We start from the raw sequence: 26,409 nt of genomic DNA, 5'->3' as shown, positions 1-26,409 counted from the left end.
ACAATGGATCATCCTACATATAATGCTGTATTACTTAAATCAGCTGTAGCCACTTTGAATCTCAGACTTATTAGCTGGTCGGATCTGAATTTTTACAGGACACTTTTGCAAACTGGCTAGTACGTGGAAATGTCTGTTATGTTATAATCAGGCCAGTAACTCAGCTCTTTGGAAAGTTTACTGTTATCTTCTCAATATCATACAATACAGTGCAAGCACGAGAAAATTGATACAAATTATTACGATAAAACAGTAGTTGAGACAGCACTACTAACCGTAATGGGGTTTATATTTTAATCCCTTACCAAATTAGAAGGGTCTTACTGTTCTACCCTGATGTACAAGGGAACATTTTATATAAATTGTCACTATTCTGCTTAAATTAAACCTCAGTGCCATAAATTATTGTGCAACAAAATAGATCAATTCGGTCTGTCGTCATCGTGATTGTATTCACTTATGATCTTACTTGAGCTGGCCTTGTCCTGCCATTAGTTATTCACAGAAATACTTCTACAATTCTTATGTTATTGCCTACTCGATGCTTTGAATTTATTCTAGTTGTATAATTTATGGACTTTTGTTTATATTAATGCTATATCGCATCATAATCAGACTGATCCAGTACTCAAGAGGGATTAGGTTCATATGTACCATATTTACTAATGATGGGCCGGCACACACTTTTAACACCACCGTAAAATAATATTCTAACAAGCATAGTAATTTCTATTGTCCACTATGCATCACTTTTAGAAGCCTTAAAATACCTTGATAAATCGAATCTTGCGAGATATATCCCTATTGTAACGTACGTCCTCGCCTGTGTGCTTGGCAAGACGCAATTTTATGTGGAGTTATTATATTTAAAAACTACGCTTACCCCATTACTCTAACAGAGCGAACCAAAAACATTGTCTTAATTAATATCCCTGTACACAACTGAACATGCAAAAGCAGTGCAATACTCATGGGCCATCAGACATATACCTATCCCTGGTTAATAGAATTCAATTTGGTTGTATAAATGTTTATTACCTATTTTGTTTTGTCCTGATTTGTTTCGTTTTGTCCTGTTGGTTTTGTCCTAATTTGTTTTGTTTTGTCCTGATTTGTTTTGTTTGGTTTAGATGTTTAACCTAGTTAAAAAAATGGGAAAGTTCGGGGGACAGACCATGAGAAAGTTTAGGTATGTCTGTGTAATTAACATATATTCTGCATGCAATTAATGTATCATCATGTAATCTTGTTTCACATCCTATCAATCACCTATTTTGAAATGTTATCTCTGATTCTTATATAACTATGTCATGGGATAATATGCTCATGGAAAGGTGCCTTTGAAATAAAAGCCTTCTATTTTCATATTTGTTGCAACAAGTGTTCTTTGACAATGTCTATTTAAAAATTCGTTACTGACCCCTTGAATAGCACTGATTGCTTTGTCTGTATTCACTTGTATGTTGTACACCTGAACTTTTCTTAATAAAAAGAAGTTTAAAAAAAAAAAATGTGTAAACATACTTCAATACTACATATTAACAGCACATTGAAATAACACACAGCATAGAGAACATATTAAAGTAAATGAATACATATAACTTCATTGGCCACATATTATAAACAATGTAAGGGAATATATGTCTAGATGAACCTACTCATAATGCATGAATGGATACCAATACAATGTATTCATATCAACAGGAACAATGTCATTAGGAGTTGAATGATGTCTATCAGCCTAACAATACCAGATATAAAATATAAAGTATAGTAAAGCAAACACATATATGGATGACAGAAAATTGTTATAAAGAATAGTACTAATATTAGTATTAATAATGCTGATAGAGCTTAGAATCAATGCCATACCATAATCTGGGAGGCATAATTTGAGAGCCCCAGATAGTCACATCTGAACTAATATGTGTACAGGTACATAATGTAAGACACATCATCAACAAAAGTAGACCATAGACAAAAGGATGAGGAAAGAGAAACATATGAATGTAAAATAGATTAGGAACAGAGAGAAGCTAGTCCCAGTGGTTAATGATATCATACCTAGAATTCATACCCAGGGGAATTCTGGTGCCCAGAGTAAAGTTCCAGTATGCCTCAAGATTGGCCAAAATACGGTTCAGATCTCCCCCTCTCCTGGGTTTATGCACTTTCTCTATGGCGCACAAGGAGAAAAAACTCAAATTTCTGTTATGCTTAATCAAGAAATGTTTAACTAAGGGAGTGGACAATCTGCTCTTCTTAATCGAGGAAAAGTGCTCTCTCATTCTAGTATTGACATCTCTAGATGTGAGCCCCACATACACTGGGTACAGCAAATCAGGTATATGACATAGGTAGAAGTACAATTTAAACAAGACCCCTATATTAAAGGTCTTGTTCGTGACCCACAATGTAAAATTCTTAGTCACTTGTACATATTCACATGGTTTGCACTTACGATGACCATACTTGTACATATGTACATGCCTAAGCCAAGAGCTAGAGGAAGTATTAGTGGGTCTGAGTTGTGTAGGGGATAGTAATGAGCCTGCGTGCAATATCACATATCTCTGAATATTGAGCACTATGTGCAGTGACAAAGGTAATACCCCAAACTTATTTCGATAATATTGGGCATCAGTTACTAAGCTTTCCCTACAGCTTTCTTGCTTGCTTGCTATTTTAACATAATCTGTGATCTTAAACCGTTAAAATTACCATTACTTTAAAGGGTTTAATCTTGGCTTTATCAGTTATTTTTCACAAAAGATTAGCCAAGCTTCCAAGCACACTTTTAGACTTCCTTGAATTCTTCAAATTCTTCAAGATGATTTGGATTTGGACTAGTTCTATTCACCAAAAAGAAATAGTTTTTTTGGATCTAAAGTTAAGCTTTAATGGTCAGGGAAGAATTGATAGTGCCACACATTTTAAGACAGTCAATAATAGTTATTTTTATTCAAGCAACCACTATCTTCCCTGCAAACAAAATGTCCTGTATGGGCAGTTTAAAAGAATAAGACGTAATTGCAGCTCTCTAATCCAATATGACGAACAAAGCCTCATCTTAAAGAAAATATTTAAAGAAAAACATTATCCTTTGAAATTATTGAGGCCAGCAACATTCAGCGCACCCAGTAAAGATGAAAGACAGGGATATTCAGAGCATATAAATACCTGTTTTAATTCATAACTTCAAATCGAATAACAGGAATCATAGTAAAACAGGCACAAAAAGGCAAATGCAGCTTAGGACAGACAGCATAGGTCAAAACTGGTCAGTCGCGTTTCCTAGTGTGTCAGAACATAACTTCTTCCTCAGTGACCATTATTGAGAGAGGCTTTCTTCGGGCAAAAGCTGAAAACAGGGACGAATATTTTAATAGTACAAACAAAGAAACTATTGCACCATCTAAATCTACCTTAAGATTCATTACACAATATAATTCAAACCATTTTTTGATTCGTCAAGTGCTTGACAAACATTGGAGGATCCTTAAAAGTGACTCCATACATAATGAATTACTAGGAGAAAAACCTATTGTATTATACAAAGGGGCACCTAATCTTTAGCACCGAGTAAAATTGTTAAAAGTAGAAATAAAAGTGTGAATAACAGTGGTGTCGCTACAGGGGGGCAAGGGGGCATTTGCCCCCCTAGATTATGGCTTGCCCCCCTGCCAGCCCCAGCATTTGCATATTGCTGGAGGAGGAGTGTGAGTATTTTTTTTAACTGTTGTTTGTTTTTTTACTCTAGGCCGGTGACTGTTTGTTTTTATTTTGAGTGAGAGGAGAATGACTGTCTGTGTCTGAGGTTATTGCGCAGCAGCAGCGTGCTTTCCCGACCTGTGTTCACTTGGAACCCCCACAAGTTTGTTCAAAACGTGCAGCACTCCAATATACCCCATTCATGCTGGCGCCATTTGCTCCTCCTCCTAACCAGTTCCCCAGCCAGGTCACGTAACGTTCCTTTACAGGCTCGCAGCACAAGGAACATGACCGGAGAGGCGGAGACTGGAAAGGATGAGTGAGGAGCCAGCCAGCAGGTGCTGTGTGCTGGAGAGCAGAGAGCGCGGCGGAAGGACAGAGCAGCACCGGCAGGAACTTTCAGTGTCTGGCACAGGGCCGCCATGGTGGTGACTTCTGTCAGGGGCCAGGTGGAATAAGAGGGCCCCAAGCAGTCCACAAATATCAACTTAATTACCCCCACATTCATGCATAAATTAACAACTTCCTTCACACTTTGTGTGCACGGCATGATGGTAGCTGTATTTCCCATGCTGTACGCAATTTTAAGCAGGAAGGCAGAAGTCCCCCAGAAGCTCCTGCTTCTCTGCAGTGCAGTGTGTGTCCTGTGTTGGCAGGGCTGAGAACAGTGCATTTTTAGCAGTGAGCAAATTGGGCAACTGCCTGGGGTTCCATTGCCTCATTTTAAAATTGTTAGCACTCTTCCTTGGTTCCCTCTGCATGGGGTTAAATTTGAGAAATGTCTGCTCAGTATCAGCTGTCAGTGTAAAGTTCTCTCTGCCGATGCTGCAGAGGTCTCTGACTCCATTGGTGCTGTGGAGGAGGGGAATCTTGTAACGCTGCAGACTGATATCAAAGAGGGAGAAAGAAGGGAAGTCCTGTGGAATGCTGTACAGAAGCTGTGAGTGAGCCTAATACAGTTTTTCAGTTTTAAGCATTGTCAAAGAGGGTTGCAATTCATTTCTAGCAGATATACAATCTCTCTGGCATTCAATGACATTAAACAGCTTGTTTAATAAGTTTATTTTATTTTTTACAGTTTAATCCTTTAAACTCTGCAATGAAATATTAAACTGTTCAGGGTACACTGGTATGAATTTACATTAATTTTAGCAGTTATTTTGAATTTTAAAAATAATTGTTTGATTTTATTCAGATTTAGTTATGAAATTTGGCTAATATATAATTGCTATCACTCACATGGCCAGACCAGACCTACTTGACAAAAGAGTGAAAATCAGTATAGATGGCTTATATGGCACATAATGGAGGGCATATTAACATTAAAATGGGATATTTGGAAGTGTATTTTCTTTCATGTAATTGGCAAGAGTCCATGAGCTAGTGACGTATGGGATATACAATCCTACCAGGAGGGGCAAAGTTTCCCAAACCTCAAAATGCCTATATATACACCCCTCACCACACCCACAATTCAGTTTTACAAACTTTGCCTCCTATGGAGGTGGTGAAGTAAGTTTGTGCTAAGATTTCTACGTTGATATGCGCTTCTCAGTATTGTTGAAGCCCGATTCCTCTCAGAGTACAGCGAATGTCAGAGGGACGTGAAGGGAGTATCACTTATTGAATACAATGATTTCCCTAACAGGGGTCTTTTTCATAGGTTCTCTGTTATCGGTCGTAGAGATTCATCTCCTACCTCCCTTTTCAGATCGACGATATATTCTCAATTTACCATTACCTCTACTGATAACTGTTTTATTAATGGTTTGGCTATCTGTTATATGTGGATGGGTGTCTTTTGGTAAGTATGTTTTTTATTACTTAAGATACCTCAGCTATGGTTTGGCACTTTTTGCATTTATATATAAAGTTCTAAATATATGTATTGTACTTATATTTGCCATGAGTCAGGTTCATGTATTTCCTTCTGCAGACTGTCAGTTTCATATTTGGGGAATATAAACATTTTTTAGAAGAAATTTATTTCTTACCTGGGGTTTAGTCTTTTTTTCAATTGACTACTTCTTGCAAATTGCGGGCGGTATTAGGCCCGCGGGTGCGTCAAATGCTAAACTTTATTGTGTCATTCTTGGTGTGAAAATATTTTTGGCGCGAAAAAATACGTCTATGACGCAACTTCGTCATTTCCGGCTTAATACTTGATGCCGAGACCTTTCACACGGTTGCGTCATTAGTGACGCGAGTGTGTCATTTACGGTTATTTTTGGCGCCAAAAAGTTTCGTTACGCTGTGCGTCATACTTGGCGCCAAACTTTTTCATTATTTCAATACCCCATTGATGTTTGCCTCTTGCTTTTTTCTCTATCGGAGGGCTATGCTATTTGCATTTTTTCCCATTCCTGAAACTGTCATATAAGGAAATAGATAATTTTGCTTCATATGTTGTTTTTTCTCTTACATTTTGCAAGATGTCTCAATCTGATCCTGCCTCAGAAGTTTCTGCTGGAACATTGCTGCCTGACATCGGTTCTACCAAAGCTAAGTGCATTTGTTGTAAAATTGTAGAAATTATTTTGCCGAATGTCATTTGTAATAGTTGTCATGATAAACTTTTACATGCAGATAGTGTATCCATCAGTAATAGTACATTGCCAGTTGCAGTTCCTTCAACTTCTAATGTGCATGATATACCTGTAAATTTTAAAGAATTTGTTTCTGATTCTATTATGAAGGCTTTGTCTGCATTTCCACCTTCTAATAAACGTAAAAGGTTTTTTAAAACTTCTCATTTAGTTGATGAAATTTCAAATGACCAACAACATAAAAATGTATCCTCTTCTGATGAGGATCTATCTGATTCAGAAGATCCTTCCTCAGACATTGACACTGACAAATCTACTTATTTATTTAAAATAGAGTATATGCGTTCTTTATTAAAAGAAGTGTTAATTACTTTGGATATTGAGGTAACCAGTCCTATTGACATTCAGTCTAATAAACGTTTAAATGCTGTTTTTAAACCTCCTGTGGTTTCTCCATGGGTTTTTCCTATTCCTGAGGCTATTTCTTATATGATTTCTAAGGAATGGAATAAGCCAGGTACTTCTTTTATTCCTTCTTCAAGGTTTAAAAAATTGTATCCTTTACCAGCAAAATCTATAGAGTTTTGGGAAAAAATCCCCAAAGTTGATGGGGCTATTTCTACTCTTGCTAAACGTACCACTATTCCTATGGAAGATAGTACTTCTTATAAGGATCCTTTAGATAGGAAGCTTGAATCTTATCTAAGGAAGGCCTATTTATATTCAGGTCATCTTCTCAGACCTGCAATTTTTTTGGCTGATGTTGCGGCTGCATCAAGTTTCTGGTTGGAGAATTTAGCGCAACAGGAATTGGATTCTGACTTATCTAGCATTATTCGCTTACTGCAATATGCTAATCATTTTATTTGTGATGCTATTTTTGATATTATCAAAATTGATGTTAGATCCATGTCTTTAGCTATTTTAGCTAGAAGAGCTTTGTGGCTTAAATCTTGGAATGCTGATATGACATCTAAATCTAGATTACTATCTCTTTCTTTCCAAGGTAGTAATTTATTTGGTTCTCAGTTGGATTCTATTATTTCAACTGTCACTGGGGGAAAGGGAGTTTTTCTGCCTCAGGATAAAAAACCTAAGGGTAAATCTAAGGCTTCTAACCGTTTTCGTTCCTTTCGTCAGAATAAGGAACAAAAACTCAATCCTCCCCCCAGGAATCTGCTTCCAATTGGAAGCCTTCCTCAAATTGAAATAAATCCAAGCCATTTAGGAAACCAAAGTCAGCCCCTAAGTCCGCATGAAGGTGCGGCCCTCATTCCAGCTCAGCTGGTAGGGGGCAGATTAAGGTTTTTCAAGGATATTTGGATAAAATCTGTCCAAAATCAATGGATTCAGAGCATTGTCTCTCAAGGGTATCGAATAGGATTCAGAATAAGACCTCCTGTGAGAAGTTTTTTTCTCTCACGTATCCCAGCAAATCCAGTAAAAGCTCAGGCTTTCCTGAAGTGTGTTTCAGACCAGGAGTCTTCAGGGGTAATCATGCCAGTTCCTCTTCTGGAACAAGGTTTGGGGTTTTATTCAAATCTATTCATTGTTCCAAAGAAGGAAAATGTATTCAGACCAGTTCTGGATCTGAAAATTTTGAATCATTATGTAAGAGTACCAACTTTTAAGATGGTGACTATAAGGACTATTCTGCCTTTTGTTCAGCGAGGACATTTTATGTCCACAATAGACTTGCAGGATGCATACCTTCATATTCCGATTCATCCAGAACATTATCAGTTTCTGAGATTCTCTTTTCTAGACAAGCATTACCAATTTGTTGCTCTTCCATTTGGCCTAGCAACAGCTCCAAGAATCTTTTCAAAGGTTCTGGGTGCCCTACTCTCTGTAATCAGAGAACAGGGTATTGTGGTGTTTCCTTATTTGGACGATATCTTGATACTAGCTCAGTCTTTACGTACTGCAGAATCTCACACAAATCAACTAGTGTTGTTTCTTCTGAAACATGGTTGGAGGATCAATTTACCAAAAAGTTTCTTGATTCCTCAGACAAGGGTCACCTTTTTAGGCTTCCAGATAGATTCAGTGTCCATGACTCTGTCTCTAACAGACAAGAAACGTTTAAAATTGGTTACAGCCTGCCGGCACCTTCAGTCTCAGTCATTCCCTTCAGTGGCTATGTGCATGGAAGTTTTAGGTCTCATGACTGCAGCATCGGACGCGATCCCCTTTGCTCGTTTTCACATGAGACCTCTACAGCTTTGTATGCTGAAACAATGGTGCAGGGATTATACAAAGATATCACAATTATTATCCTTAAATCCCAATGTACGACAAGCTCTGACATGGTGGATAGATCACCATCGTTTAGTTCAAGGGGCTTCTTTTGTTCGGCCAATCTGGACTGTGATTACAACAGATGCAAGTCTTTCAGGTTGGGGAGCTGTTTGGGGATCTCTGACAGCACAAGGGGTTTGGAAATCTCAAGAGGCGAGATTACCAATAAATATTTTAGAACTCCGTGCAATTCTCAGAGCTCTTCAGTTTTGGCCTCTGTTAAAGAGAGGACCGTTCATTTGTTTTCAGACAGACAATATCACAACAGTGGCATATGTCAATCATCAGGGTGGGACTCACAGTCCTCGAGCTATGAAAGAAGTATCTCGGATACTTGCTTGGGCGGAATCCAGCTCCTGTCTAATCTCTGCGGTGCATATCCCAGGTGTAGACAATTGGGAGGCGGATTATCTCAGCCGCCAGACTTCACATCCAGGGGAGTGGTCTCTCCATCCAGATGTTTTTTCTCAGATTGTTCAGATGTGGGGTTTTCCAGAGATAGATCTCATGGCCTCTCATCTAACCAAGAAACTTCCCAGATACCTGTCCAGGGATGTTCAGGCGGAAGCAGTGGATGCGCTGACACTTCCTTGGTGTTATCATCCTGCTTACATTTTCCCGCCTCTAGTTCTCCTTCTAAGAGTGATCTCCAAAATCATCATGGAACAATCATTTGTGTTGCTGGTGGCGCCAGCATGGCCACACAGGTTTTGGTATGCGGATCTGGTTCGGATGTCCAGTTGCCCGCCTTGGCCACTTCCGTTACGGCCAGACCTACTATCTCAAGGTCCGTTTTTCCATCAGGATCTCAAATCATTAAATTTGAAGGTATAGAAATTGAACGCTTAGTACTTAGTCATAGAGGTTTCTCTGACTCAGTGATTAATACTATGTTACAAGCTCGTAAATCTGTCTCTAGAAAGATTTATTATAGAGTTTGGAAGACTTACATTTCATGGTGTTCTTCTCATAAATTCTCCTGGCATTCTTTTAGAATTCCTAGAATTTTACAGTTTCTTCAGGATGGTTTGGATGAGGGTTTGTCTGCAAGTTCCTTGAAAGGACAAATCTCCGCTCTTTCTGTTTTATTTCACAGAAAGATTGCTATACTTCCTGATATACACTGTCTTGTACAGGCTTTAGTTCGTATTAAGCCTGTCATTAAATCAATTTCTCCTCCTTGGAGTCTTAATTTGGTTCTGAAGGCTTTACAGTCTCCTCCATTTGAACCTATGCATTCTTTGGACATTAAACTACTTTCTTGGAAAGTGTTGTTCCTTTTGGCCATCTCTTCTGCTAGAAGAGTTTCTGAGCTATCTGCTCTTTCTTGTGAGTCTCCTTTTCTGATTTTTCATCAGGATAAGGCAGTTTTGCGGACTTGTTTTCAATTTTTACCTAAGGTTATGAATTCTAACAACATTAATAGAGAAATTGTTGTCCCTTCCTTGTTTCCTAATCCTAAGAATTCTTTGGAAAGATCCTTACATTCTTTGGATGTGGTAAGTGCTTTGAAATATTATGTGGAAGCTACTAAAGATTTCAGGAAGACTTCCAGTCTATTTGTTTTATTTTCTGGTCCTAGGAAAGGCCAGACGGCTTCTGCTATTTCCTTAGCTTCTTGGTTGAAACTTTTGATTCATCAAGCTTATTTGGAGTCGGGTCAGGCCCCGCCTCAGAGAATTACAGCTCATTCTACTAGATCAGTCTCCACTTTGTCTGCTTTTAAGAATGAAGCTTCAGTTGATCGGATTTGCAAAGCAGCAACTTGGTCCTCTGCATACATTTACTAAATTCTACCGTTTTGATGTATTTGCTTCTTCGGAAGCAGTTTTTGGTAGAAAAGTTCTTCAGGCAGCTGTTTCAGTTTGATTCTTCTGCTTTTGATTTAAGTTTTTTTCTTTCAATTATGAAAATAAACTTATTTTTTGGGGTTGTGGATTAATTTTTTCAGCGGAAAATGGCTGTTTTTATTTTATTCCCTCCCTCTCTAGTGACTCTTGAGTGGAGATCCACATCTTGGGTATTGCTATCCCATACGTCACTAGCTCATGGACTCTTGCCAATTACATGAAAGAAAACATAATTTATGTAAGAACTTGCCTGATAAATTCATTTCTTTTATATTGGCAAGAGTCTATGAGGCCCACCCTTTTTATGGTGGTTATGATTTTTTGTATAAAGCACAATTATTTCCAAATTTCCTTTGTTGATGCTTTCTACTCCTTTCTTTATCACCCCACTGCTTGGCTATTCGTTAAACTGAATTTGTAGGTTTGGTGAGGGGTGTATTTATAGGCATTTTGAGGTTTGGGAAACTTTGCCCCTCCTGGTAGGATTGTATATCCCATACCTCACTAGCTCATGGACTCTTGCCAATATGAAAGAAATGAATTTATCAGGTAAGTTCTTACATAAATTATGTTTTATGTCAAATGAGAGAATATAAAAGCTTAAGTATAAGCATATCCCATGCTCAGTGCTGTGCAACCTACTGGTGTTATTTATATATGTGTGTGTGTTTATAAAATTTATATTTATATATTAAAGTAAATATTTTTATGCTCAAAAAATAATCAGAATTTTGTTTTCACCTCAACACGTAAACATCCAAAGGCTTGTACATCTTGGATGGCAAACATTTTGTACAGCCTTTTAATGTATTTAATAACTACAGATTGAGGACCAGGTGCCCATTCCTTCTATTTTAGACAATCTGATAGCTCTTAGAGCAAAGGAGGGAGAAACTTGTAGTCCTCCTTGCTATAACCAACCCAGAACCACCTTTCAAGAAGGATAACATAATATATAGTTGTGAACTAACAATTTTAACTAGGCTATTGTCACAGATTCTTGATACTTTCGCTTGAAGGGCAGTGGATGAGTCCCTGTATTGTCTCTAGTGTCTTTGTATGTGAGAGTTTCTTTCACCAAATTTTTCTTTTCCACTGACTTTTTAGGCAGCTCTGTGTTCTGAACTATTAGGGACAACGTATTGCCTAAGGGCGCTGACTAATATTGCTGCAGTGTTGCATTATGTCAGAAATTTGTATTAAAGTAGTTTAGCAACAACATTAAAATATTGTGATACATTATTCCAGATAGATCACCACTCCCACCAGACTATAAAACAGTATAGGTAATCTGCATGTGAGCAAGTGTGTATGTGTGTGCATGTAAATGTGTGATGTGTCTGTATGTGTGTTACTACCTTTATTCTTCAGTGTAGTCAAATGTAATAATGTGTTCACACATTTTAGTCACTTGGCCAAAACTTGAACTGGGGAAAGGGGGCCCGGCCAATGGTTTAGTCAGGGGCCCCAAAATTTCTAGTGGCGGCCCACTATGTGTCTTTGAGTGTGCCTGTCTGTGTTTCATGAGTGCCTGTCTAAATGTGTGTCTTTGAGTGTGCCTTTCTGTGTGTATGAATGTGCCTATTTGTGTGCCTGAGTGTGTGTTTGTGCCCCGATTGTGTGCCTCAGTGTGTGTGTGCCTAATTTTCATTTTAAAGCAGGAAGTGGCTAGCTGTGTAAAATTGGTACATGGTACTTAGTATTAGATAGTTACACACACACCAAAAAACACTCAGGGTCTGTTCATTGGACTTCATTAGTGACATATTTAACATATGGGACTATTTACACAGCCCTGGTGTTTGCTGAAATTTCTTAAACTATAAAGAAAAGCTTTTGAGAGTTTTCCTCTCTTTCTCAGGTCTGAATTAATACCTGAGGGAAACTCTCGAAAGCTTGTCTGTTAAGTATTAGGTTAGTACAATAAAAAGGTATCATTGTAAACCGCATTACTCTGGTATTTTGTAATCTTATTTATATATAATTTATTTAGTTTTTTTCAGTGCTATGATTTAGTGGTAAAAAATTAAAATGGCCCCCCCAGTTTTGACTGTGATATCTTATGTTCCCCCCCTATATATTGTTCCTAGAGTCGCCACTGGTGAATAAGAATAACAGCAATAATACTAATGATACAACAGATAGACACTATCGTCCTCCTACTTTAGGTAAGACCAATATCACATCAAATAAGATAGCTGTAAGTAGTTTGCCCTGTAGACCTAGAAGAGGAGTTTTGAAATGTGCTGCTAGAAATTGCAAGATGTGCCATCATATTGGCCATGGGCAGACTAGTTTTATGTCTCATACAACTAAAAAAAGTTACCCTATTAAGGATATACTCACATGTGCATCTCACTATGTGATTTATTTGTTAACCTGTAATTGTGGGATACATTACATTGGCCGCACGATTAGGCGGGTCAGCCATTGGTGGTCTGAACACTCATGTAGTGTGATCAATAACAAAAAATCACATAGTGTAATCAAACATTGTCACAACAAACATAATGGCAATCCTGACTGTTATAAGATAATCCCGATTGAATTTATACCCCAGTCACACATGTATAGTAGATTTGTGAGGCTTCGACAGAGGGAGACATACTGGATCCACAAGCTGAAGACCCTTCATCCTATGGGCCTAAATATGAATATTGATCTGGCTGCATTTTAGGTACTTTGCCTTGTGTATCCTGTGTGTGACCATCTATTTTCTATAGTGGTATATTTTAATATTATTGTGTTGACCTGCTTATCCACTTATTTGCTAGTCACCTCCAACACATTCGATGAACCACTGGTCTATTTTTGATGAAATATTAGGTGGTATTGTCTCAATTAGGCTTTAGAAACTTTGATGATATAGAATAGATTTTTACTCATAATTTGTGAGATATATATTTATCTGGCTATTTGTGGATATGTTGATTGGAAAATCTTAACTCCTATTCTGAGTTTCTTACCAATGGAACGTACTTGTGGGGTCTGATGAAGATACCCCACAGTTTATAGTGCTACTATAATCCTGCCAACGGTGGTTGGCTAAAAGTGCTGAAGCAGTAATCTAACGAAAGGCTTGAACTATACATTTACTAATCTGGTGAAATACACATTTGTTTATCTTATGGAACTTATGCATTTTTTCACATTTAAACAATACACTTGTGATAATCAATCCCTATTTGAAAGACTTAGGCCTAGATTTGGAGTTTGGCGGCAGCCGTGAAAACCAGCGTTAGAGGTTCCTAACGCTGGTTTTAGGCTACCGCCGGTATTTGGAGTCAGTCAAAAAAGGGTCTAACGCTCACTTTTCAGCCGCGACTTTTCCATACCGCAGATCCCCTTACGTCATTTGCGTATCCTATCTTTTCAATGGGATCTTTCTAACTCCGGTATTTAGAGTCGTGGCTGAAGTGAGCGTTAGAAATCTAACGACAAAACTCCAGCCGCAGAAAAAAGTCAGTAGTTAAGAGCTTTCTGGGCTAACGCCGGTTCATAAATCTCTTAACTACTGTACTCTAAAGTACACTAACACCCATAAACTACCTATGTACCCCTAAACCGAGGTCCCCCCACATCGCCGCCACTCGATTACATTTTTTAACCCCTAATCTGCCGACCGCCACCTACGTTATCCTTATGTACCCCTAATCTGCTGCCCCTAACACCGCCGACCCCTATATTATATTTATTAACCCCTAACCTGCCCCCCACAACGTCGCCGCCAGCTACCTACAATAATTAACCCCTAATCTGCCGACCGCCACCTACTTTATCCTTATGTACCCCTAATCTGCTGTCCCTAACACCGCCGACCCCTATATTATATTTATTAACCCCTAATCTGCCCCCCACAACGTCGCCTCCACCTGCCTACACTTATTAACCCCTAATCTGCCGAGCGGACCGCACCGCTATTATAATAAAGTTATTAACCCCTAATCCGCCTCACTAACCCTATAATAAATAGTATTAACCCCTAATCTGCCCTCCCTAACATCGCCGACACCTAACTTCAAACATTAACCCCTAATCTGCTGACCGGAGCTCACCGCTATTCTAATTAATTTATTAACCCCTAAAGCTAAGTCTAACCCTAACACTAACACCCCCCTAAGTTAAATATAATTTAAATCTAACGAAATAATTTAACTCTTATTAAATATATTATTCCTATTTAAAGCTAAATACTTACCTGTAAAATAAATCCTAATATAGCTACAATATAAATTATAATTATACTATAGCTATTTTAGGATTTATATTTATTTTACAGGTAACTTTGTATTTATTTTAACCAGGTACAATAGCTAAAATAGTTAAAATAATTACACAATTACCTGTAAAATAAATCCTAACCTAAGTTACAATTAAACCTAACACTACACTATCAATAAATTAATTAAATAAAATACCTACAATTACCTACAATTAAACCTAACACTACACTATCAATAAATTAATTAAATAAAATACCTACAATTACCTACAATTAAACCTAACACTACACTATCAATACATTAATTAAATACAATATCTACAAATAAATACAATGAAATAAACTAACTAAAGTACAAAAAATAAAAAAGAACTAAGTTACAAAAAATAAAATATTTACAAACATCAGAAAATATTACAACAATTTTAAACTAATTACACCTACTCTAAGCCCCCTAATAAAATAACAAAGACCCCCAAAATAAAAAAATGCCCTACCCTATTCTAAATTACTAAAGTTCAAAGCTCTTTTACCTTACCAGCCCTGAACAGGGCCCTTTGCGGGGCATGCCCCAAAGAATTCAGCTCTTTTGCCTGTAAAAAAAACACATACAATACCCCCCCCCAACATTACAACCCACCACCCACATACCCCTAATCTAACCCAAACCCCCCTTAAATAAACCTAACACTAAGCCCCTGAAGATCTTCCTACCTTATCTTCACCATACCAGGTTCACCGATCGATCCAGAAGAGCTCCTCTGATGTCCTGATCCAAGCCCAAGCAGGGGGCTGAAGAGGTCCATGATCCGGCTGAAGTCATCATCCATCGGTTGAAGAGGATGTTCCGCGTCGGAGGTCTGCAAGATGGATCCGGAAGAAAGAAGATTGAAGATGCCGTTGATAGAAGACTTCAGCCGGATCATGGACCTCTTCAGCTCCCGCTTGGATGATGACTTCAGCCGGATCATGGACCTCTTCAGCTCCCGCTTGGATGATGACTTCAGCCGGATCATGGACCTCTTCAGCCCCCTGCTTGGGCTTGGATCAGGACATCGGAGGAGCTCTTCTGGATTGATCGGTGAACCTGGTATGGTGAAGATAAGGTAGGAAGATCTTCAGGTGCTTAGTGTTAGGTTTATTTAAGGGGGGTTTGGGTTAGATTAGGGGTATGTGGGTGGTGGGTTGTAATGTTGGGGGGGGTATTGTATGTGTTTTTTTTACAGGCAAAAGAGCTGAATTCTTTGGGGCATGCCCCGCAAAGGGCCCTGTTCAGGGCTGGTAAGGTAAAAGAGCTTTGAACTTTTAGGGGTACATAGGGATAATGTAAGTAGCGGCGGTTTACGGAGCGGCAGATTAGGGGTTAATAATAATATGCAGGGGTCAGCGATAGCGGGGGCGGCAGATTAGGGGTTAATAAGTGTAAGGTTAGGGGTGTTTAGACTCGGGGTACATGTTAGAGTGTTAGGTGCAGACGTAGGAAGTGTTTCCCTATAGCAAACAATGGGGCTGCGTTAGGAGCTGAACGCAGCTTTTTTGCAGGTGTTAGGTTTTTTTTCAGCTCAAACAGCCCCATTGTTTCCTATGGGGGAATCGTGCACGAGCACATTTTTGAGGCTGGCCGCGTCCGTAAGCAACTCTGGTATCGAGAGTTGAAGTTGCGTTAAATATGCTCTACGCTCCTTTTTTGGGGCCTAACGCAGCCATTCTGTGGACTCTCAATACCAGAGTTATTTTAAAGGTGCGGCCAGAAAAAAGTCAGCGTTAGCTACGCGGGTCGTTACCGACAAAACTCTAAATCTAGCCGTTTGTAAGTAATCCACAATTGTCATGCTAAGAGTAGTTCAGTGCTGACATAGTGATCTGATGAGTTCTTTTATCAATAATTGTGTTGGATTGCCTTAAATGTACAAGTATTTTCCTTGCATAATGCATGAGTTACATAAATGGATTTACCTGTTGGAATTTAGGCTTTATGTACGCATAAATAACACATATACGATAATTAAATTTCTCTGAAGCTCTATGTTAATTCACAATGTATCATCAAATTGATCTTGACGCTTTTATTGTAATATACTAAATACTTCAAAATAATGTTTATATCCTGTCATCAGCGGGCTACAGCGGTCCGTTTATCTAATATGTAATACTAATGTTGAATATATAGTGCGTTGTTTTTTAGTATAGCAGTAATGCAATTTGAAAGATTGTTTATGTATCACTTATACTATGATTGGGGAAGTTTATGCTTTTTTTCTGTTTTGTATGCTAATTTTGTTCAAATGTGACAGCAATAATGTTTCCCATCATGTTATTGGCTAAACCCACTAGCACTTAGACCCAATTGAGAGCAGTTATATAGTGGGCGTTCCCGCTTTTGGCTCTGTCGTAACATTTACATTTAACTAATTATGGAGCAAAATTGACTTCAGAGCTTATCTCTTACGGAGCCCAATCAGATTTTGGTGCCGTATTATAGAGCACTATGACTGAAGGTATATTATCGAGGGTTGCCAATGTTCATTCATGTACTGATATATTGCGTGCCTACACACTTGAACATATTGTTGATAACACACACAGTTGTGTGATTGGCTCATTTACCAGCATCCTTGTTCAATGGGAAGTAGCGATTTGGTGGGTGTAGTCTTCACTCAAACTTTGATTGGTTGCACCACGTCACACATACTTCTGTGTTTTCAGAGGTAGTTGTACACGGATGCCGGTCAGTGATCCAATAGGGTGTGTTTGATGCATGGGTGTGTTACTATACACTTTTGTGATTGGCTCTTTGTTAATATAATTAGAGCAAGGTTCGTAAGGAACACTACAGCCTGATGAAACAGCACACTCGCTGAGAAACGCGTTGCTGTGTTCCTGTGTATTTTACATTGATTTTAATTGTTTTTAAAAAAAGTACCATTTTTAATTCCTACCTTGCTCTAGTTGTTTGGATGCTGTATTGGGCATTTTAGGTACTTGAGTACTATCTGGAGGTATATTCTACAAGTGCACTTTGGTCACCTAATCCTGAGGTTGCTGACTTCTCCATAGGACGTGTTCCTGTTCAGTCCCCTGCCAGTAGATTGAGTCAGCTGAGCGGCTCTGAAGTCTCGGCTTGCTGATTATTGCACTAGATGTGCACCTGGGCTTGTGAGTGTACTTGGATATTTGTACTCGTTTTACTTGCCTGCCTCCACGTTATTACACCATCAGGCGCCTCTTTCTCTTTCCATCTTTCAGGATTTGATATGGATAAGGGTTTATCTGCAAGTTTTTTTTTTATTTTATTTTTTTATTGAGACATTGAAAAGGTGTACAAAATATAAGAAAGTAAAGTACAACATGGACATCCAATACAAGAATGGTTCCAGTATATGGCAATTGCATTAATGGTTTGATATGCATCTCATAGTTTTGTAATCCTGAAATAGAAGTCACTAAGGTTTCATAGCCAATGGTTAATAGTTGAAGTCCTTCATGTTGTCTCGGCTCTTCTTTTTAACTATTGCAAAATTATATCAATAGAAAACTTGTAAAAGTGAATATAGTTGGTTTGCTTCAAAACATCATCAAAACGTATCTAAAAGAACTGGTCTGGTGTTTAAGTGATAGGAAAGAGGCATGTGAAGGCTGCTAAAGCAGCTGTCATAAAGAAGGGAAGTATGGTGAAGGAGAGAGAGGGGAGTGAAAGGTGAGATGGGTGTGAGCAGAAAATGAAAATGAAACATAGGAAGAAAGGGGAGAGAAGAAAAAAAAGGGGTGAGTGGTATAATAGTGTATAAGTGGTGTTATAAATCAAACGTCAGTATTGGGCTTCCAGGTTTCCGGCATGGTCTCGTTGATCTCTATTTTTCCATCTTGTAGGTAACGGAATCTTTCCATTAATAAGTATCTTTCTGTTTGACTTTCCACTCTTCAATAGAGGGAATGGTCATAGACTTCCAGTACCTAGGGATGAGTGATGTAGCACTGATGAGCATTATAAGAAATAAGAGTTTCTTTGGCTGGTTATCTCAAATAGGGATGTTATGAAAAAGCAAGAGTTCAGGGTTCTAGCAAGTGTTTAATTTTGATTAAGCAGTGTCAAGAATAGGCCGCCAGTAGGGTTAGATTAATCTACAGTCCCACCATATGTGAAGGTAAGTTCCATCCTCCCCACATCCCCTCCAACACTTTCCGTCTGGTTTCTTAAATATTTTCTTAGGTTTATCTGGCGTGTAGTATCACCTAGACAGAAATGTATAGTTTGATTCCAAAACTCTAACTGTGATGGAGGACTTTGTGTGAATGCAGAGTATTTTCCCCTGTCTTTGTACTCAAGTGGGTGTGGAAGTTCCCTGTTCCAATGCATTAAGGTTGGAGTGGGAGTGCCCTTGGGGTGTAGAAGTAGTCGGTAGTTGATTGTTATTAGGGAGGGGTGGAAAGTTGGCACAATGTTTCTAGAAAGGTAAGAGGTCTAGTTAAAAACTTATGTTTATGGGAGGTGAGGTAATGTCTTAGTTGTGTGTAAGAGACCCACGAAAGGGGAAACCTGAGTTAGCTAGTTCCTCTAAAGGTTCAAGTGTGTTGTTAGAAGTGATTCTATCGAATGCTATTTGAGCTAGTTGCATGTTATCTATGTCAAATTGGTAGGGAGTAAGAAAGGGTATTTCTGGGTTATCAATATATGGGGCTAGTGGTGAGGGGTTGGATGAAATGTGAGAATGTTCCTGTAGGGTTTTGTCCCATTCCCGAAAGAACTTGTGAATCTGCGGGTAAGAAGCTAGATAGTGGGGTCTTGATTTTGGGGCAATCCAGCCCTGGGTGCCCAAGTTAGGTGTTCATGATATTGTTCTGCCTTTTTGAACCCACAACTTGCCTCATGAGTTAATTCTCAATTCTATTTGATGTTGATACAAGATGTTGATGAAGAGATACAGGATGTGTTTGGCTATACAGGGTTTAATATTTTTCCAAATGTATTCCTCCAAGACTCCTTGGAGTCGTGCTAGAAATTGGGGGGTAGATGAACGAGTAATGGCTGTAGATAGTATAAGATCTGTGTGAGAATATTCATCCTTATCACTCCTATTCTAAATAGCCAGGAAATAGTGATATTGTACTCACTCAAATAGCACAGCACTACTGTCAGGTGCATGCCGACACAAGGGTGCTGTAAACCCTTCCCAAGCAAAGTCCACAAACGGCAGCACCAAAAGGCAGGTTAAAAGAGATTTATTGTCATAACACTTGGGTCAAACAAAGTGAAGTTTTGGGCAGCAAGCCCTTAATCATACATAGCTAACAACATATAGTGTGTCCTTATATAGGCCCACCTACACCAAGGTAACCAATAAGTTTATTTTCTAGCACCACCTAGTGGTTATAACACATAACAGGTGTGTAATTTTCAAAACATATAATCATGTTTATACATGGTGTGGACAGCATATTAAAATCAATATATAGGGGGGGCGGAGCCTGACTAAGCTCAGAGATGGCTGCTTAATCTCTGAGCTCCGGGAGAAATTTAGCTCAAACAGTGATCTACAGCATTTAAATTAACCTATTGACAGCTATCAGCTGTATAAGTGACACTAGCTCTGGTTCCCATGTGATCTTTCAGAAGACAGACTTTGCGTTAATGCAAGGGTTCTTGCAGCAGTGATGAGCCATCTCAGACACGCGACCTCCTGAAATCACCTACCTCCAATTCACAGACAAGGAGCTGTGGGACAGCCGGTCGGCTCCGGTTCATCATAGTAACAAAGGGAGCGGCAATCGGAGCAACCCAGAAGTGGCGAGGTGAGTGAATTGAATACTCTCGGTCCGACATCGATCCGCTCCGCAATGAGGCCGCAACTCACATAGAGTTAAAATGGCGGCTGTGTGAGACGAGATGGTAGTGCACCTTATTTGTAAGAGGAGATAAGAATTAGCCCTACAGTGAGATACAAGCTACATTAATGCCGGTGGTGGGGTTAGGATGAGCAGACCTAATGGGAATCCGAGGATATAGATTTTCAGATCCTTGGTACAACACATGGTCACATAATTTAATGAACACACGTGGTGGTGCACTTTTTACACAAGTTCCTAGACATAGAAGCTACTATATGAGAAGGGAAGTCAGGAGTTATTACACAACTATCGAGTGTTAGCAGCCTTAATCATAAGCTGCTTGAAACCCACTCATTATTATTCAAATTAGTGGAGTTCCTCAATAGATTTTCGTGGGTGGCTGGACTTGGGCTGAACATTTGCTATTTTTTAAACAACAGGAGAAAAATAAAAAATAAAAGAGAGATCAAAAATAGCACTCTAAAATGGCATCTAAAAGGCTAACTAAGTCTGACAAGTCCATTAAACCTCAGACAATAAACCCATACTTTAGGCCGCCTAAGAACAACAAAACTACTACAGAGAGTGGCATAGATGAGGAGGCTGAAGCTGAACAAGATATGGAGTTTATCAATACTGAAGGGGATCAAACCCCTGTTACAAGAGCGGACTTACGTCTATTAGTCTCAAAGCAGGATATTTCTTCAAACTTTGACCGACTCTGGGAGAAAATAGACTCTATGCACTCGGCGGTGACAAGTAGTTTAACAGATATAAAGTCTGATATTGCTGAACTGGGGGGCAGGATTGAAAACTTATAAGAACATAAAGACGCAGTCTCAGAGGATATTACCTCAATATCTGAAGTTATCAACTCCCAACAACAGACTATTTCTGAGCTACAAGATAAAATGGATGACCTCGAGAATAGGGGTAGACGCAATAATATCAGGCTGAAAGGCATCCCAGAGGCAGTTCTAAATAAGGACTTATTAGTCTATTTACAGCAGCTCTTCAAAGCAATAGCAGGTGATAAAGATGAAGCTACTTATACTATTGAAAGGGCACATAGGGCACTTAGAGCTAGACCAAAGGATGATGCCCCACCAAGAGATGTTATCGTAAAACTTCTGGTGTTCCAAGAAAAGGAAAAAAATCTTATCAGCATCACGCCAAAACCCGACACTTAAATTTCAGGGGATGGTTGTCCAGTTTTATCAGGACTTAAGTGTGAGAACTCTCCAAAAAAGACAACTACTGAGAGCCCTGACAGCGATGCTAAGAAAACATCAAATTCAATACCGTTGGGACTTTCCCTTTGCACTCCACATCATTAAAGATGGTAAAGCAATATCTATCAAAGAAGTGGAAGAGATCCCTAGTGCCTGCAAGATACTGGGACTGGACCCACCGTCAATGACGACAGATACACAACCACAACAAGTTAAGAACCTTCAACTTCCCCAGAGGGAATTCAAACAATCCAAATGGCAAACAATTAATAAGAAAAAACAGAAAACTATCCCATTAACAACAATCAAGAACTGTGTGTTGCTCACTAAGGCTTTGTCACCAGCTGTTGGGTGACATATACAATGTGTTAATATTTTCATTATTTGTTAATTTATTGATGCCAAACTAATCAATAATTCACTGTTTGAATGTATGTTAGATAATAAGGTATCTCCCCCTCAATGTTGTTGTTTTATATGGAATTTACTCACCTTCAATTGAAGGGAGATCTCACAATTTTTTCTCAGCCATATGGAATATGGCTTTTTTCCTTATTTGTATGTTTTTTTCCCTTTTTTTCTCTTTCTTCACAAGTGTTATTTTGGAGTCATGTTCGTCATTTTGCTATGTGTGGACGGGGAGGGGGCGGCACATAAAGCATTCATGAGAAGGTCTACTGATCCAAACTAAATCTCGCATATGCCTACATAACAAAACCATGATAACACAACTACAAAATGAAGTAAAATCTCTAGAAACTCAGCACAAACGCACCCAAAACCAAAATATATTGAGAGACCTGAACAAAAAAAGGGACAAACTAAATAGTATTCTAAACTCTATGGCGACCAAAGCACTTTTGAGATTAAAGACGCAATACTATATATTTGCCAATAAACCTGACAAATATTTAGCCCACAAGATCCGTGAGAGATGCAAAGCATCTGCTATTCCAACTATAATAAATGAGAGGGGAATCCCAGTCTCCCATCCTCAGGAGATTGTAGACATTTTTGCTGACTTCTATGGGAGATTGTACGATGGTAAGAAGGTTGCACACTCCCCTCATATAGAATTTTCTTCGACAGAGTTTCTTAAAGATGCTAACTTAAATAAATTATCAGAGAAAGATAGGGACTCATTAAATGCACAGATTTCATCCATAGAGGTTTCTATGGCGATTAAAGACCTTAAAAAAGGCAAAGCTCCAGCCCCAGACGGGTTCCCTGGGGAATATTATAAATTATTCAAATCAATATTGGTCCCCCGTCTAACAAATTTATGTAACCATATCTTGGAAGGACACTCTATCCCCTCAGAATTACTAGCGGCTAAAATTGTGGTTATACCCAAGCCTGGTAGGGATCCCAAGTTTTGTTCAAATTATCGCCCCATTTCTCTTATCAACCAAGACCTCAAAATCTTTACTAAAATTCTTGCTAACCGACTTAAGTCGATATTGCCTACTTTGGTTCACCCCGACCAAGTTGGTTTTATAAAAGATAGGGAAGCCCCAGACAATATTAGACGTATAATTGACTCCATTCATTATTTATACGAAACCAAAACGCCTTCTCTGCTCCTATCTTTGGATGCGGAGAAGGCGTTTGATAGGATTGACTGGAAATTCCTACTACTGGTGCTTCGACATATGGGATTTGAGGGTCCTTTCATTACAGCTATTGAAGCAATCTATTCCAACCCTACTGCACAAGTTACGGCAACAGGTCATAAATCTAAGATATTTCCCATATTAAACGGGACTAGACAGGGATGTCCTCTCTCGCCTCTTTTATTTGCCCTGTGTGTTGAGCACAAGAGGTTCCCCGGACATATCAGGTTTCAAAATTCGCTCCACTGAATATAAATTGACTTTATTTGCTGATGACATTTTGCTGACTATCACCAAGCCGCTTATTTCACTCCCTAACTTATACCAACTCTTAGATATTTTTTCTGCTATCTCAGGTTACAAGATTAAATTGGATAAAAGTGAGGTCCTTCCAATTGTATTACCAAACCAAACACAGAAGCTTATAGAACTCAACTTCTCTATGAAGTGGGCCAAACATACCATAAAATACTTGGGAATAAACGTCACGAACCAAATTGGACAATTATATAAATACAATTATATACCCTTATTTAGAGACATCCGTCGAGACCTTCAAAAATGGTCACAATATTCGTTCTCTTGGTATGGCCGCATAGCAGCGGTCAAAATGAACATTTTACCACGCATATTGTATCTATTTAGAGCACTCCCAATAAGAATCCCAATTATTAGGTTTCAATCGGAACTATTAAAATATATCAGAGGGAAAAAGTCACCTAGAATAGCATCGACCATACTTACAAGACATAAAACAATAGGGGTGTTGGGAGTACCTAACCTGGTTGATTAATACCATGCAGCTAGACTAGCTCAAACGACACTCCTGGATAAGCCTGGTTTAGACACCATTTGGCCCACTCTTGAGGCCGAAATGGGAGGCTGGAATACACCAGCAGACATACTTTGGGATTCACATCCGCATAATTCTACTAGACAGCGGACTGATCCACCTTCCCTTGAATCAACTCTGAACTCTTGGACTAAATTAGCCAAAACCACCATATTGAGACCACAATATTCTTGGGTGATGCCAATTAGATATCTACTAACCCGAGAACACCGTACTCTAGTCGATAAATGGAGCAATAAAGGGCTCTATAGGGTAGCAGACCTGGTAATCAATAGGAAAATTATTTCATACACTCTGCTACAAGATAGAATTGCCCCACTGTCGCTCAATTGGTTCTTGTATCTACAGATACTGTCCTCCTTCAGAAAATTTCAAGACCGCACTTTGCCTCAACCCACCACTAGTCTGGAAGCTTTGTGCAAGTCCCCCCATAGAACAAAACACACTATTTCAAAGCTGTATGTAGCCATCCAGACGTCACACATTCACTCTAAAACTCCATTGATGTTGAAATGGGAGAGGGACTTAGGATTTGAGATAGAAGAGCAGAAATGGATTGACTTATTAGGCCTTACTGATAAGGGACTTTTAAGTGTGGACCTAAAGGAAAATGCGATTAAGACTACCTTTCGATGGTATTTTACGCCACTTCAGAGAGCACATATGATTCCTGCGGGGAATAGATTCTGCTACAGAGGGTGTGAAAAACTAGGCACATATAGTCATCTATGGTGGGAATACGACAGGGTTAGGTCTATTTGGGATGCCCTATCTCTTTTACTCAACAATATTTTGGATGAAAATATCCGACTCACTCAGGCCCAAGCTTTGCTTCATGAAAGTCTTCCCCATTTAAATAAACCAATCAATATATTCATTAAAATAGTATGCACGATCACAAGGATAGGTATTACTAAATACTGGAAAACTGGCACTCTCTCCTGGCAGGAGATACTTAACAAAATTAACACTACTTATTCCATGTATGAATCAGCTGCTTGGATTTTAGACAACAGGGAGACAGTTGACCAAATTTGGTTTTACTGGGTGTTGAGAGGATCAATTGCTAACACTCCTAGACCTTAGCTAATGACGCATATAGACTAACAGATTTTAACAAACTAAACAAAAATTTTAGCCATTCCCTGCAGTTGAAGAAAAAATTAATCCTGAAACAAGAAGTCATTTTAGTAAAGAACAATCCTCAATAGTTTTTCAAAAAACACCTTCTGTTGCATTGAATATTCATTACTGTTAAATAGAACCTTCATTACTGCTGCAATGCCACTTTCATGTTTAATAGCAGTGTACAAACTACTGACATCCAAAGTGAATAGTATACACTTGTCACTAACCAAATTTAAATGATGTAATTTCTCCAGAAAGTCCACAGTATCCTTAATATAGGAGCTGGCATGGGGCACAAACGGCTGAAACACCTTATCCAGGAAAATTATATCAGAAAACATTTAACCACAATTGGCCTATCTGGGGTGTTATCAAGCCATTTGTGCACCTTGGGGAGAGTATAAAAAACTGGAATACGTGAGTGCTCTTTGATCAGAAATTCTGACACTTCTTTAGATATTATACCCATCCGTACAGCAATGTTTACGATAACATTAATTGCCATTAAAATCACTTAGTAACTCTTTATACACCTTCCTCTGTGACAGTTTTTAGATCAATTAAGCTAAAGAGTTTTTTGCAAACAAAGGTTCTCAGTATGAGCGAGATAGGGGCTCCACAATGCTAAGCCTGAAGAGCTTTCAGAGCTTTCATCCCAGAAATGTCAATTCATGCAAGTTCAATGCATTGTTTCCAAGGAAGAAAAGCTAGGGGAACTATTTAACGATATAGCAAAGAAATTTAAGGATAGGGATTACCCCCAAGGGTTGGTTCAGAAAGAGTTGACCAATGTGCAGTCTCCAGTTGTCCCCCCCATCAAAAACAAACAAACAAGATAAACGTTTGGTAATGGTTATGGACCATAGCAACCATAGTGGTGAAATAATGAAGACTGTAAGGAAACATTGGTCTATTTTACAGAAGTGTCACCCAGACATTGCAGAATTTGAGTTACCACCCATGCCTGCTTTTAGGAGGAGAAAAGATCTAAGAGACTAATTGGTCCATACAGATTTAGGCAGTACAAGAGGGATTAAGCAAAGTTACCTAACAGGAGAAAAACAGGGTTGTTATCCATGCTTAGGCTGTGGAAATTGTAATTCAATAATAAAGGGTCCTACTTTTGT

The 26,409-nt window shown here is 38.8% G+C and overlaps 1 protein-coding gene across 2 annotated transcripts in view; it reads left to right on the top strand.

The window, feature by feature from the left end:
- Positions 1–26,409, top strand: part of TRERF1 (transcriptional regulating factor 1) — a 508,752-nt gene that overhangs the window by 423,450 nt on the left and 58,893 nt on the right. The window contains exon 13 of one of the 2 annotated variants that reach the window (XM_053712362.1): positions 12,499–12,576. The exons of the other annotated variant lie outside the window; for it this stretch is intronic. Within the exon in view, the coding sequence (XP_053568337.1) occupies positions 12,499–12,576 (78 nt within the window). The remainder of the gene's footprint in view (positions 1–12,498; positions 12,577–26,409) is intronic. 2 annotated transcript variants of the gene reach the window in all.

Source organism: Bombina bombina, chromosome 4 (assembly GCF_027579735.1).
Source record: "Bombina bombina isolate aBomBom1 chromosome 4, aBomBom1.pri, whole genome shotgun sequence".
Lineage (NCBI taxonomy): Eukaryota > Metazoa > Chordata > Amphibia > Anura > Bombinatoridae > Bombina > Bombina bombina.
Note: the sequence above shows the minus strand (reverse complement) of the source record. Positions and strands in the feature narration are given on the sequence as shown.